This window comes from Pteropus vampyrus, unplaced genomic scaffold, assembly GCF_000151845.1.
Source record: "Pteropus vampyrus isolate Shadow unplaced genomic scaffold, Pvam_2.0 Scaffold170, whole genome shotgun sequence".
In the NCBI taxonomy this organism is placed as follows: domain Eukaryota; kingdom Metazoa; phylum Chordata; class Mammalia; order Chiroptera; family Pteropodidae; genus Pteropus; species Pteropus vampyrus.
In genome coordinates, this window is record NW_011888951.1 from 3,589,784 (window position 1) to 3,604,592 (window position 14,809).

At 36.6% G+C, this 14,809-nt stretch overlaps 1 protein-coding gene and 1 pseudogene across 1 annotated transcript in view; both read right to left on the reverse strand.

Moving 5' to 3' along the window:
* Positions 1-10,971, reverse strand: part of ZYG11A (zyg-11 family member A, cell cycle regulator) — a 66,915-nt gene extending 55,944 nt beyond the window's left edge. The window contains exons 1-2 of the mRNA XM_011370476.1: positions 10,882-10,971; positions 3,823-3,988 (exon numbers count right to left, since the gene is read on the reverse strand). Of these exons, the coding sequence (XP_011368778.1) occupies positions 3,823-3,988; positions 10,882-10,971 (256 nt within the window). The remainder of the gene's footprint in view (positions 1-3,822; positions 3,989-10,881) is intronic.
* LOC111745945 lies at positions 5,520-5,638 on the reverse strand (annotated as a pseudogene).
* Positions 10,972-14,809: the final 3,838 nt, after the last annotated feature.

A 14,809-nucleotide genomic window follows, 5' to 3' on the forward strand; every position in this document is an offset into this window, starting at 1 on the left:
AATAAAAGACAATCTAATTAAGAAATGAGCAAAGGATCTGAATAGACACTTCCCCAAAGAAGAAATACCAACAGCTAAAAAGTACATGAAAAGATGTTCAATATCATTAGTCACTAGGGAAATACAAATCAAAACCACAATAGATATCACTTCATATCCACCAAGATGGCTATAATAAAAAAATCAGTAAGTTCTGGTGAGGATGCGGAGAAATTGGAACGCTCATATATTTCTGGTGGGAATGTAAAAACAGTACAGCAACTTTGGAAAACAATTTGAAAGTTCCTCAAAAAATTAAACGTGGAGTTGCCACTTGACTCGGCCATTATGTTCCTGGGTAAATACCCAAGAAAAGGGAAAATATGTCCGTGCAGAAATGTGTACACAAATGTTTATAGCAGCACATTCATAATAGCCAAAATGTAAAAACACTTCAAATGTCCATCAGGTGATGAATAAATAAAATGCAGTATATCCATACAATAGTATACAGGCATACCTTGTTTCACTGTACTCTCACAGATTTTTGTTTGTTTGTTGTTTTTTTTACAAATTGAAGGTTTGTGGCAACTCTGAGTTGAGCAAGTCATATCAGAGCCATTTTTTAAACACCATTTGCTCATTTTATGTCTCTGTATTACATTTTGGGAATTCTCTCAATATTTCTAACTTTTTATTATTATATTTGTTATCTGATCAGTAATCCTTAATGTTACTATCATTACTGTTTGGGGGAGCGATTAACCGTGCCCATATAAGTCAGCAAAATTAATCAATGTTGTGTGTGTTGTGACTACCCTGTGACCAGCTGCTGCTCCTTCTCTTTCCCTCTCCTCAGGACTCCCCATTCTGAGACACAAGAATATTGTAATTAGTCCAATTGATAACACTAGAATGGATAACACTAGACTGGTGTTCAAGAGTCATATGTCTCTCACTTTAAATCAGAAACTAGAAATGATTAAGCTTAGTAAGGAAAGCATGTTGAAAGCCAAGATAGGCCAAAAGCCAAGACAGGCTGAAATCTAGGCCTCTTTTACCAAACAGCCAAATTGTAAATGCAAAGACAAAGCTCTTGAAGGAAAAGTGCTCCTCTAGTGAACATATGAATCATAAAAAAGAAACAGCCTTACTGCTGATATGAATAAAGTTTTAGTGGTCTAGATAGAAGATTCAAACCAGCCACAATATGCCCTTAAGCTAAAGCCTAATCCAAAGCAAGGCCCTACCTCACTTCAACTCTATAAAGGCTGAAAGAAATGAGGAAGCTGAAGAAAAGTAAGTTAGCAGAAGTTGGCTCATGAGGTTTAAGAAGCAGTCTCCAAAATATAAAGTGCAAGATGAAGTAGCAAGTGCTGATGTAGAAGCTGCAGCAAGTTATCCAAAAGATTTAGCTACGATAATTAATGAAGGTGGCTACACTAAACAGATTTTCCATGTAGACTAAACAGTCTTACATTAGAAGATGTCATCTAGGACAGGGGTGGGGTCCCTAACCCCAAGGCCTTGGACAGGTACAAGTCCATGGCCTGTTAGGAACAGGGCTACACAGCAGGAGTCAAGCAGCCAGCAAGCGAAGCTTCATCTATCTGTATTTGCAGCCACTCCCCAACACTAGCATCACCACCTAAGCTCCACCTCAGATAATCAGGCATTAGATTCTCATAGGAGCACTGGTCCTTGGTGCCAAAAAAGTCGAGGACCACCGATCTAGAACTTTCAGAGCTAGAGAGAAGATAATGTCTGGCTTCAAACCGTCACAGGCCAGGGTGACTCTCTTGTTGGGAGCTAATGCAGTTGGTGACTTTTAAGTTGAAGCCAATGCTCATTTACCATTCCTAAAATCCTAGGACCCTTAATTTTATGCTAAATTTAACTCTGCCTGTGCTCTATAAATGGAACAGCAGCACATCTTTTTACAACATTGTTTACAAGTAGTTTAAGCAGACCGTTGAGACCTGCTGCTCAGAAAATAAAATTCCTTTCAAAATATTACTACTCATTGACAACGCACCTGATCACCCAAGAGCTCTGATAGAGATATACAATAAGATTAATGTTGTTTTCATGCTTGCTAACACAATATCCATTTTGCAACCCATGGGTCAAGGAATAATTTCAACATTTAAGTTTTATTATTTAAAAAAAAAAATTCTGTAAGGCTATAGCTGCCATAGTGATTCTTTTGACAAATCTGAGCAAAGGAAACTAAAAACTCTCTGGAAAGGATTCACCATTCTAGATGCCATTAAGAATATTCATTATTCATGAGAAGAGATCAAAATATCAACATTAATAAGAGTCTGAAAACTTTATTCTGACCCTACTGGATGACTTTGCGGGGGTTCAAAACTTCAGTGGAGAAAGTAACTTGCAGATGTGGTGGAAAGAGCAAGAGATCTAGAATCAGAAGTGGACCCTAAAGATGTAACTGAATTGCTGCAATCTCATGATAATGTTTTAACAGATATAAAGTAGTTTCTTGAAATGGAATCTGCTCCTGGTGAATATGCTATGAACACTGTTGAAATGACAACAAAGGATTTAGAATATTGTATAAATTTAATTGATAGAGCAGTTATAGGGTTTGAGAGAACTTACTTCAATTTTGAAAGAAGTTCTACTGTGGGTAAATGCTATCAAATGGCATCACACGCTACAGAGAAATCATTCATGAGAAAAAGAGTCAATAATGTGGCAAACTTCACTGCTGTCTTATTTTAAGAAATTGCCACAGCCACCCAAACTTCAGCAAACCACCAACCTCATCAATCAGCAGCCATGAACATCAAAGAAAAACCTTTACTGGCAAAAAGGTTATGACTTGCTGAATGCTCAGATGATGGCATTTTTTAGCAAAAAAGTATTTTTTAATTAATTGTATGCATTGTTTTTTAGATGTTACTGCACACTTAACATACTACAGTCTAGTATAAACATAACTTTTATATACAGAGGAAAACAGAAAATTTTGTGTGACTCACTTAATTGTGATATTCATTTCATTGTGGCAGTCTAGAGCCAAACCCGCATTATCTCCAAAGTATGCCTGTATTATGCAGCCATAAAAATGACGTAGTGATTGATGCTACAACATCAATATGTTGAGTGAAAGAAGCCAAACCAAAAAAAAAAAAAAAAGCCACATACTGCATGATTCCATTTATATTAAATGTTCAAAACAGGCAAATCCATGCGGGTAGAAGGTGGCTGCTCAAGGTTGAGGGGTTGGTAAAGAGTTTCTTTTTAAGGTGATGAAAATGTTCTAAAATTGATAATGGCTCCACAAATCTGTGAATACGCTAAAAAAAGTCATTGAGTTGTAAACTTTAAATGGATGAATTATATGATATGTGAATTATAGCTCAATAATTTGTTACTTAAAAAAGTCTTCATTAAGAAAAAACTGTACCACAGCACAGTAAATACAGCCCTTTGAAAAACCTATTATAATGGGAGGTAAAGAAAAATTATTTAAAGGCTCATATTTATAATCAAAAGAATGGGAGGTAAGACTATAGCAACCATCTGCTCTCTGGCATTTCAGTAGCTAGAGAACAGATAGATGAGTGGTAACTTGACTTAGTTCTCCGCTACTCTGCTAAGCCAACAGCAATGCAAAACTAGAATTAGAAGCAAGACAATTTCTACCAAGGGATCCCAGAATGACTCAGATTCAGCTTCCACATAAATGAAAGGAGAATAATTTCTCTATTTCTCACTGGGTTGTTGTGAGGAATAAAATAGGAACTGCATGTGAAAGTGCTTTTCGAATTCAAAAGAGTGCTTTAAGAGTACACGACAAAGGAACCTTATCATTACCTTGCCAAGTCATCACCCCAAGGAATCGATCAGCTAATTCCTGAGGGAAACGCCAATGCTCCGGAAGGCACAATGTTCCATCAGATCTTTCAGAACACAAGTTCTCCAGGTTAGCAATCAGGACGTTCAGGCATATGTTGACCAAAGAGTAGGGAGATGCCTCCTCCTAGCAAACAAACCCCCAAACAAATTTTGTTAGAAAACATGTACAAAAATTCAACATAAAAGTGGTCATGCTTTACATCAAACTACTTGATGAAGATATCTGAAGATAGAGTATACTTACTCTAATAATGATTTACATATAACTATATAATGAAACCACTTTATTCTAACTTTAACTGAATAGAAGACTTCATCTATTGTAACTTCCATTGTATCTTGAAAAATATTAAGTTCCCTCAATCCTTCACTTATCACCTGTTCTGTGCCAGGCACTCAAAAGATGAGTAAAACATAGTTCTAATCCTTTTGGAGCTAACAGCTCAATGGGGAATACAACCAAGAAATTTGACAATTCCAATACAATATAATAGACTATTCAAGCAAAGAACACATGGTCATTCATTCAACAAATACTAATTCAGTAATTACTATGTGCCAGAGGATAAGAAGGCCTGCCTGTGCTTACCCTCAAAAGTATTCACAACGTAAAAAGAAGGTTACTACACTGAGGGTGCTGTAAAAGAGTAAGAACAGAGGTGAGACTGTAAGGGAGATTTGTTCATTCAACAAATATTTCAAAGACATGGCACCATATTAAGACACAAAGAGACAGTGATAAACCAAACAGATTGCCATCAAAGGCTTCAATGTGCAATAATTCATTGATCTCCACACCACTTTCAACTGATTAAATTCCATCCATGGTCCAAAGTTTAATTACTGGTTTGCAGATACCCTCAACTCCTTGTTCCCTCCTCCTTTACACTCTCCAGACAAAATGCCATTCCTGGAAGGATTTCACTATCCACCTTTCCTGTAGCAACAGCCAGCAGCTAATCATCTATGAAGAGAAGGAAGGTTCACACAACATAGCATGTCAGCACAAATTCATAATCTTTAACTTCAAATGAGCCCTCAAAAGCTGGAAATCCTACAAAGTTTCTTTAGAAAGGGCACTCTCCCACCGTCGGGCAAGAATTATTTCATGACTTCTACTTGTTCTTCAAACCCATTTTAAGCTGCTATCAGAATATGACTCAGTTCACTGTGAAAAATGAAGCCATCTCACCATCAAACATAGCTGGAAACTGCATGCATCTTTTACTTATTCTCTTCTATGGAAAATGTGTACCTCCTGGCAAAGAACAAAATTTCCACATATGCTAGCTGAAATCCATCCTTTTTGCCTTTGCCCTTCCTGTTATTTCTTCATTCATGCATACATCTTAAAAATAATCCATTTGAGAAGTTTGAATATACAATTTATGCTCTATTATTTGCCTTAAAAACAAGAAACCCTCTGTTGACTCCCACATCCTCTTCATAATCAAAATTCTCCAATAATAAGTTTACTCCACATGCCATAAAGGAATAAATATGGAATCTCAACAGAGAAATGAAAGATCTGAAAAAGACCCAAAGGGAACTTCTATTTAATTTATTTATTTATTTTAAGGCAAGGCAACCCTTGGTTGACCTCACAAATTGCAACGACTTTGTCAGTTTACAAACCCTTATTTTTTTATTTTTTACGCCTACAGCACCTGGTCTTCCTAGGTGGTCTCCCATTCAAGTACTAACCAGGCCCGACCCTGCTTAGCTTCCGAGATCAGACAGGATAGGGCTTGTTTAGGGTAGCATGGCCATAGACCAAAGGGAACTTCTAAAGTTGAAAAAATATATTATTTAAAATAAATAACACATGAAATGACATTATCAACAGATTAGAAATTACAAAATTAGACCTTAGTGAAGTTGAAGGTAGGTAATACAACAGAAACTAAACTCAAACAAAAAGGCTGGGGAAAAAATGAAGTATAGAACCCTAAGGAACAATCTTAAGCAGTTTAATATACATGGGTAATTGAAACTCCGGAAGAATTTAAGTGGTATCGGTAAAGAAAAAATATTTTAAGAAATAATGGTCAACAAGGATAATTTCCTATACTTGGTATTTATGAAATTGTTTTGCAGTTTAATATTTACGTAATTACACAATTAATTTACTGGATACAAAGAATAAAACAAATTTGATGGCTTTCTTTTAAAAAAAAAAAAAGTCCAACAATGTTCAAATTAGATACAGATCCCAGAAGAAAACCCAAAGTGAAATAAAAAGACAATACAACATGGCAAATGGCTAAAAACCAATGATAAAGAGAAAAATATTAAGATAGAGGGGAAGGTATTTGAGTGGACACAATTTTAAAAAAAATAAGGCATGAAAACCAAATTTTCATCAGAATCAATGCTAGCCAAAAGAAAATAAAATAACATTTTTGAAGTGCAACAGAAGGAAAAACTAAATGCAATGAAAATCTTTCAAAAATAAAGGTAAAATAAAGATATTTCCAGGCAAACAGAAGAGTAAACTTTTCACCAGCATACCTACACTATAAGAAAGGTTAAATGTTCTTTAAGCTGAAGAAATATGATACAAGCTAGGTATTTGGGATCTAGAGAAAAAGGATGAGTACGAAAAACAAGAACACATGGATAAATACAAAACATTTTTTAAATTTTCTGAATTTCTTTAAATTGACTAACTGACCAAGGCAAAAATAAAAACAGTATACTGTACAATTTATAACATGGAGAAATAAAATGTATTATTTCAATAGCACAAAGGAGAGGGTAAGGGGGGAAAATAAAGGAATACTGTTGTAAGATGAAGTAACAGATTTAAAAGTAGACTGGTAAATCTGTATATTAGAAAGTAGAGCCATGGCTCTCAAATTGGTCTTAGGATTCCTTTATAATCTTGGGGATTATTAAAAACTGGGTTATATCTAAACATTTACTGCATTATAAGTAAAAACTAAGAAATCTTTAAAATATATTTTAATTCATTTAGAATAAAGTTAAAAATCTAATCGCAAGGTGACTTTTTTTAAAAACAGCTAAATTTTAAAATAGAAATAAACAGCTATATTTTCAACAATATTTAAAAGTTTAGTGACAACAGCAACACTGCTTTTACATTCTTGCAAATTTCACTAACATGTGGCTTAAAAGAAGAGAAGGAGTTTTTAGGAACCCCAGAGGTCCTGATATTACAATTTAAAAACTGCTATCTTTGAGTGACCATTAAAGAGAAAAGGAAAGAAAAGGAGAGAAGCAAAACTAGTAAGATAAAAAATGGAACTTTAAAAATAGCCAACTCAAAAGAAGTCAGGAAAGGAAGAAACACAACAGGAAAAATAGAACACAAATAGCAACACAACAGACTTACACCCAACAATTTTGATAATTACATTTTCTCTAAAAGGCACAACTTGTCAGGCTGGATAAAAAAAAAAAAAAGTTAAGACTGCTTTTACAAGAAATGTGCTTTATACATAACAGCACAGTAATGTTGTTAAGCCTTACTCATAAAGAAACTTGAGTGACCATAGTAATGTCAGAAAAAGAAGATGTCAAGGCAAGATTACCAGAAATCAAGATAGATGTTTCGTAATGATGAAAGGGTCAATTTATCAAGAAGATGTAATTCCTAAATGTATTTGCACTTACTAACAGCTTCGAAATTCATGGAGCAGAGACAAAAATATACAATGGAGAAATGACAATCTCTTCAATAAAAACTGAAGAGATACACAAAAGAAAATGAATCTGGAACACTTTCTTATACCACATATAAAAATTAACTCAAAATGGATCAAAATTCATGAAGTAAAATCTAAATAAAAAGAAAAATCTACAATTTCAGTTGGAAATTAATACTTGTCTTCAGTAACTGAAAAAAACAAGTAGATGGAAAATGAGTAAGAATATAGATTAACATTATCAACCAACTTGATCTGACATTCATAGAATACTATACTCAACTGCATTATACATACTGAAGTACATATACATAAACATGCACCAAGATATACCATATTTGAGCCATAAAACCAATCTCAATAAATATAAATGGACTGACATCAGAGTATGTTCTGACAATACTAGAAGTCAATTAAACAAAAAGATATGTAGAATATTCCCAACTATTAGGGAACTAAGCAATACACTTATAAATATCCCATGGGTCAAAAAAATAATGGAACGCAGAAAATATTTCGAACAATATATAAAAATTTATGGATGTTAACCAAAGCAATGTTAGAGAGAATGTACAGTTCTAAATGTTTATATTCAAAAAATATATAAAATTAATGACCTGTTTCCACCTTAAAAGATAAAAAAAGTTAAAGGCCAAAGTAAACATAAAAAAGTAAATTATAAAGATGTGAACAGAAATAACAAAAACAGATGTACAATGGATATAAATCAAAGGTTCTTCAAAAAGATTACTACTACTAAATCTCTAGGTATAAGACCAAGAGAAGGAAAAAAAAGAGAAAACACAAATGACCAAAACTAGGAACAAAAAAGAGATCCTATAAACATTTAAAGGATAATAAAGGAATCGTATGAACAATTTGGCCAAAAAATTTGATAACTCAAGTGAAATGGGCAAATTCCTTGAATAACAAACTACAAAGACCGACAATCTGTAAATGCATACACATTTAGGAATGTTATGGCTTGCTGTATTGACTCATAAATATAAAATATATGAATAGTTCTATATGATTAAATTCTTCCCTCAAGAAATACATGTAATTAAAAACCTTCCCCAAAATAAATTCTCAGTGGCACCACTGGTTGAGTTCTATTAAAAATCTAAGAAAGAAACAATATCAATCCTCCACAGACTCAAAAAAATTTAATAGGAAACAATTCTCAATTCAATTCTTGAGACTAGCATTATCCTGATATTAACACCAGACAAAATATTTCTAAAGAGCAATTCCCTCATAAACAGGAACATAAAACTACTTTACAAAATATTAGCAAATAAAATCCTGCAATATATAAAAATAATACATCATGCTCAAGTGGGGTTTATTCCCAAAACGTAGTTAAATTCACAATCAATACAATCCACCACATTAACAGAAGAACAAAAACATAATCTTAATAAATGCTGAAAAAGCATTTGACGAAGTTCAACACATTCATGATTTTAAAAAAAACCTCTACTCTCAGCAAATCAGGAACAGAAGAAAATTTAATTTGATAAAAGGCATCTATGGAAAAACCTAAAACAAGTATCATACTTAAAGGTGAAAGATCTAGAACAATACAAAGATGTCTACCCTCACCACTCACCACTTTACCATTAAACAAAGGTCCTAGATAATGCAATTTAAAAAAAGGATATAAAAAGCACAAGCCAAAGACAATAAGTAAAGCTGTCTTCATCTGCAGACAACACTATTGTAAGAAAATCTTAAATTAAAAAAAAAAAAACTCGACTAGAGAAAATAAATGACTTTAGCAAGGTTGTAGGATACATGATCGATATACCAAAAGGGTTTTATTAAGTTTTTAAAAATACAATAGTATCAAAAACAGGAATAGATTTAACAAAATATTTAAAAGACCTTTACATCAGAAACTACAAAACTGCTAAATAAAATTAAAGACATAAATAAATGGAGAAGTACATATCATAAGGAAAAACATGGCAACAACAAAAAAATGTGTTTGAAATACTACCTACTTAAAAACTAGTGTCCCGAATAGCTACTAATTTACAAATTATATAGCAGCTTTTAAGAGTCCAAAACAGTACTAAAAAGAGTGGGGTGAGGGGGAGGATAGACGGGGTAAAGGGAGTATGTGGTGACAGAAAGAAATCTAACTATGGGAGGTGAACACACAGTGTAAATATATATATGCCTTACTGTTAAAGTGTACAGTTAAAACTTATTGGATTTCGTTAAGCAATGTCACCATAAAAAAATAATTTTAAAAAAATTAAATAAATATAAAAAGTACAGGCTAGATCTTTAAAAGGCACAAAAGCCCTTCAACAAGGCGTTAGTACGTTAAGTACAGCCTCAATCAGAATTATTTCCTTCCCTCTGTACTAATTTGGGATTAAGTCTTCACTAGATTTTGAGTTCTAAGAGGGTGGTCCCTTGGGGTGTTTGTTGTAGAATGTGGCGTCTGACATCATAACATCGATGTCAAGTTCATAAGTAAATCTAACTATCAGGGTTCTCAACTTACCTACACACCAGTAAAATGGAGACTATAAATGCCTACCGGAAAAAAAAAAATAACATTACCGGATTTTCTTTAGAAATGCGATACTACTTAACCCACAGACGCCAAATACTCTTTTGGTTTGCATTTCGCTGTTTAGTTTAATAAACATTCTATGTTTAAAAAAAAAAGAAAAAGAAAAAGAAAAAAAGAAAAAAAGAAAGAAAAACGCGTGAAATCGAAGGAATTTCAGTCTTTGGGGTTTCAGTTCCCCCAGCGGGCTAAGAAGGGTCTTCCGTTTACGGTCTCCCGGCCCAGAGCTTCGGGTAGTAGTGGCCGAAGGGTCACAGCCTCTGGGGAGTAGTACAGCGTCCAGAACACACGCGGAAGAACCGTCGAGGTTTGGGACATTTGGGTTCATTACAATAAGCACTATCGTCTACTACAAGGCAGGCCTAGTGTTATGTCCACCACTTATGTCTAAATTTAAGACCACTCTGTAAAACAGACGGCAGGCCCTCGGCACGCACAGGTGAATCCGAGACCTATGGAGAGGACACGCCCAAGGTCACGCGGCAGGGGCGGGACTCACTCTCCAGGCGCCTCCACTCAGCTGCACAAGGTTATAGCGCTCGGCCCTGAGGCTTGGACACCCTAGGCAGAAAACTCCCCTCCAGTTTGCAATTCCCCGGCGACGACGGGAACTTGGCAAGAGCTCAATCTCTTGAGGCTTTACTCACGCGTCAGCCGAACGAACCAACAAGTGCCTCCGCATGACCCCCGACGGCTCGCCGCGCTCGCCGGGCACGCGGTGTCTGGCCGGGGTTGCGTCGCCGCCCCCACCCCAGGGCTCACCTGCACCACGAAGCAGCCCAGGGCATCCTTCTGAACGTCGGGAGGGACGATGGTGCGGGGCGAGAGGCACGGGTGCAAGAAGTGAACCATGGCGACCCCCGCCGGCGGGGCGTGAGGAAAGGGGCGTCGAGCTGGGACGGATCCCGCGAGAGGTGGAGTTGACCCGCACCGGGAGGCAGCCGAGCAGCGCCGCGTCCGTGGACAGCGCACGCAGCCCTCGCGCCGCTCTCCGTCCCGGCCTCAAGACTTTTGAAACGCCCGGCGTAGCGACGCGCACGCGCCCGCCGCAGCCTCACCTCCCGACCCCCGCCTTCAGAGGCCGTCCCGCGGCAGACCCCGCCTCCAGAAGGAGCCCTCCCCACCCCCACCCCCACCCCCATCGACTGCCCTCCCCCTCCATTCCGGCCCAGCCGTCCTGCTTTCGTCGCCGCAGCGCCTCAGAGACCAACCTTATGCCTGCCCAAGGACTAGCCTAACTCCTACTCATCCCTCTGAGACCAACCGCCCACAAACTCACCCCTCAGGGATTGATAGCACGATGCCGTCGCCCCTCAGAGGCATGAACGGCGGGCCAGATTATGGAGTTTGGAAATAAAATATGTATTTAAAATATATTTTTTAAGGACTCTTCTAAAAATCCGGCAACAGCACTTCTGTTTCAACTCCTACTACTGACATCGGATGAATCGAATGTCAAAACCACTTCTGCCCTCATAAATACACAAAATGAGCTACTCAGCTTTTCTGTGCCCTAAAAAGTACCGGGACATTTATAACTTGCTCCAAGAAAGCAGTAAATTAGTACACTTTAGCTAATTTAAGAGAAAATATGTCTTGGAAAAGGATAGTTAAGAGTATGAGCCTTGCATTTGAATCTGGGATTGGAATGACCACTCAGCCTTCTACTAATTTGTAAACCTTCGGCAAGATTCTTAATATCTCCGACGCTCAACTTTCCAACAATAAAAAGGCGCGGGGGGCGCAGGGGGGGAAAGGTAATGGGATGAGAATACCTTACCTCAGGGGTTAACATAAGGATTAAATAAAATAATGTATGTAAAACATGACAATGCTTGACGCAAAGGAAGTCCTTGAAAAGTAGATTCAAATGTTAAAATTATTTTTAAGTACAAATAACTTTGCAAAATGCTTTTCTTTTACATTTATCTTTTTATTTAAGCCTCATACAAAAAAAAAAAAAAATCCTGGGCAGTCTCCACTTTACCCACAAATAAACTGAATACCTGAGAGTTCGAACAGACATTAAATTTTACCCACATGATGAGTGGAGAACCTGGCAGTCAAAATCTATTTTTCTAACTCCAAATCCAAATCGATATTTTTTTAAAAAAGAGGACTATTTCATAACTTCTCTATCTTCAAACTTCTTCCAGCACTTCCTCTCCTCACCATCTTCTTTTACTGAAAAAAGAAAGCAATCCAAAAAGAACATCCCAAACAGCCACTATCACATCTACCCACCAGTACAGGTCCTCTGTCTTTGCATTCTCTATTACTATGAACGATTTATACTATTACCTAAGGTCAGCCCTGGACTTGAGCACTAAATCTCATCCTGTCCTCCTTATTCAAAGACATCATCCAGCAACATCCTCTTTTTCTCCAGAATTATCATCTTTTCCGTTTCTTGGATCTTTGCCACCAGCATATAAACAAGGTGATAATTTTCCCATAATTAAAAAAGAAAAAAATACTTCTTTTGACCTAATTTCTCTTTCAGGTATTGCCCTCATATCTCTTCTACCTTTTACAACAGAACTTCTCCAAAATGTGGTCTGTACTTGCTGTCTCCAATTTTTCTCCTATCATTTTCTTTCACCTGTGGCACTCCACTAACCCATTCTTGTCAAGTTCTAAGTTGCTAAATTCAGTGGTCATTTTTCATTCCTCATCTATTTGACTGTTCAGCAGCATTTGACCCAGGTGATTACTTCTCGAAAATAACTTTTTTCATTCAGTTTCTAGGATACATTCCCCCCAACCCCTTTCCCCTATCCCTTTTCTTTCTTCCTCTTCTCCTCTTACCTCACTGGCGGTACCTTCTCATTCCCTCGATTCCTCATCACCAGAATTTCTAAATTTTTGTGTACCCCAGGACTCAGTACTTGTATACATCTTTTCTATCCATTCTCTATTACTTGTGGTGATTTTATCTAGTTTCATAACTTTAAAAGCAATCTATATGCTCATGTATATAGATTTTACATGTCTAGCCTGTTTTCCATGTCTAGTCTGATTTGTAAACTTCAAATTCATATATCTCGCTGTCTATTCAATATATTCATCTAGTTATCTGAACAGCCTTAAGATATCCAAAAATAAATTCCCGACATCCTCCCCTCAGCCTGCTCCTCCTGCCAGTCTTTCCCGTTTCGGTATATGGCAACTCTTTCCTTTCTGTTGCTTATGACAAAAACATTGGGATCATTTTTAACTCCTCTTTTATTCTTACATCCCATATCCTATCTGTTGGAAAATCACGTTGGATCTTCAAAATATATCTAGAGACTATGTCTTACTTCTTCTACCACGGTTACCCAGACCCAAGCCCTTCAGAATTTTCTCTCCAAAATTAGAGACAAGGTTGCATCCATTTAGGGAAAGGCAAGTTTTGAGATAACCTGTTCCTCTACACCTTCCTTCCCTAATATCCTCTATACCTATCACCCACTTATTCTTCAGTTTTTCACTTCAATTTAACAAACCGTTTCTTTAGTCAATTAGTTCATGCTCTTAATTGATCTGTTACAAGACTTATCCCTTCCAATCTTTTACTTATTTAGTGAGTACTCTACTTAAAACACAAATCTGATCACCTTTCTCCCCAGTTTAAAACAATTCCATGGTCCCCCATTGTCCTCAAAAGGAAATATAAACCTTTTAGGATGGTTTTAAATGGGCCTTCATGATCTGACTCCTGGTTACCTCTCTAGTTTAAATCATCAACATTCTCATTATAACCTTTTCTTTGGCCATTATGTACTGAAATTGTTTCAGTTCTAGAAAGGTACTTTTGCACATTCATTGTTGTCCACTCCGCCTCCTGCTAATAAATTGCTATGAATCCTTCAGATCTCACTTAGATGTCACTTCCTCTAGAAAGCCTTCACAGACATATCCCCGCCTCTTCCGGCCAATTCTAAAGAACAGGTTGGGTAAGGTTAGTGCAGATACAGATAAATTGAGAAGTTTAAAGAAATTTAACTTCTGAAATGAAATTGGAAAACCATTGTCAAGATCTCTTTAAATCATGGTCAGAGTACTTTAAGAACTTTGTAAAACATTTTAAGCTTTGTTGCCATGAAATTTAAGGGAATGATCATGAGTTTTGATGTCAAAAAAGCCTGAATTCAAATTTCATCTCCACCTCTCCTTCAGGCAGTTATTCAACCTATGAGCTTCAATCTCCTCTTCTAGAAAATGAGATATATAATACCAAACCAGCAGAATTTCAAAAACGAAGAGATTGTCTAACACCTGATGCGTTATTTTTGTCTTCTCAAGTAGATAGGATGCTTTCTAAGGGAAAAGGTCATGTAATGCCCTGCGACTTTCAGCAAGTCTTTCTTTCTGGACATGAAAAAACACAAAGACTAGCTATTAAGATTTGTGGCTTAGTTATATGTTAGCTCTGAATTATTTCTCCCATTGTAGTGATCAGCAGTAAAACCTTTATTGTGGAAAGGGTCTGCCTAGGAAATAAAAAAAGGAACAGGAACCTCAGAGGAGTATGAAGTGTTAGCAGCCCTAAACTGAAAAGAGTCAGCCTGGGGGTGAGGTCTCCCTGGAAGATTATGAGTAAAAGTAACACACTGAAGTAGTGAGCTTGAAGAAAAAGAAACTGCTCCTGGGGAACCAAATTATCTAGAGAAATGGTTCCCTAAGCTGATCCATAGATTTTTTTTTT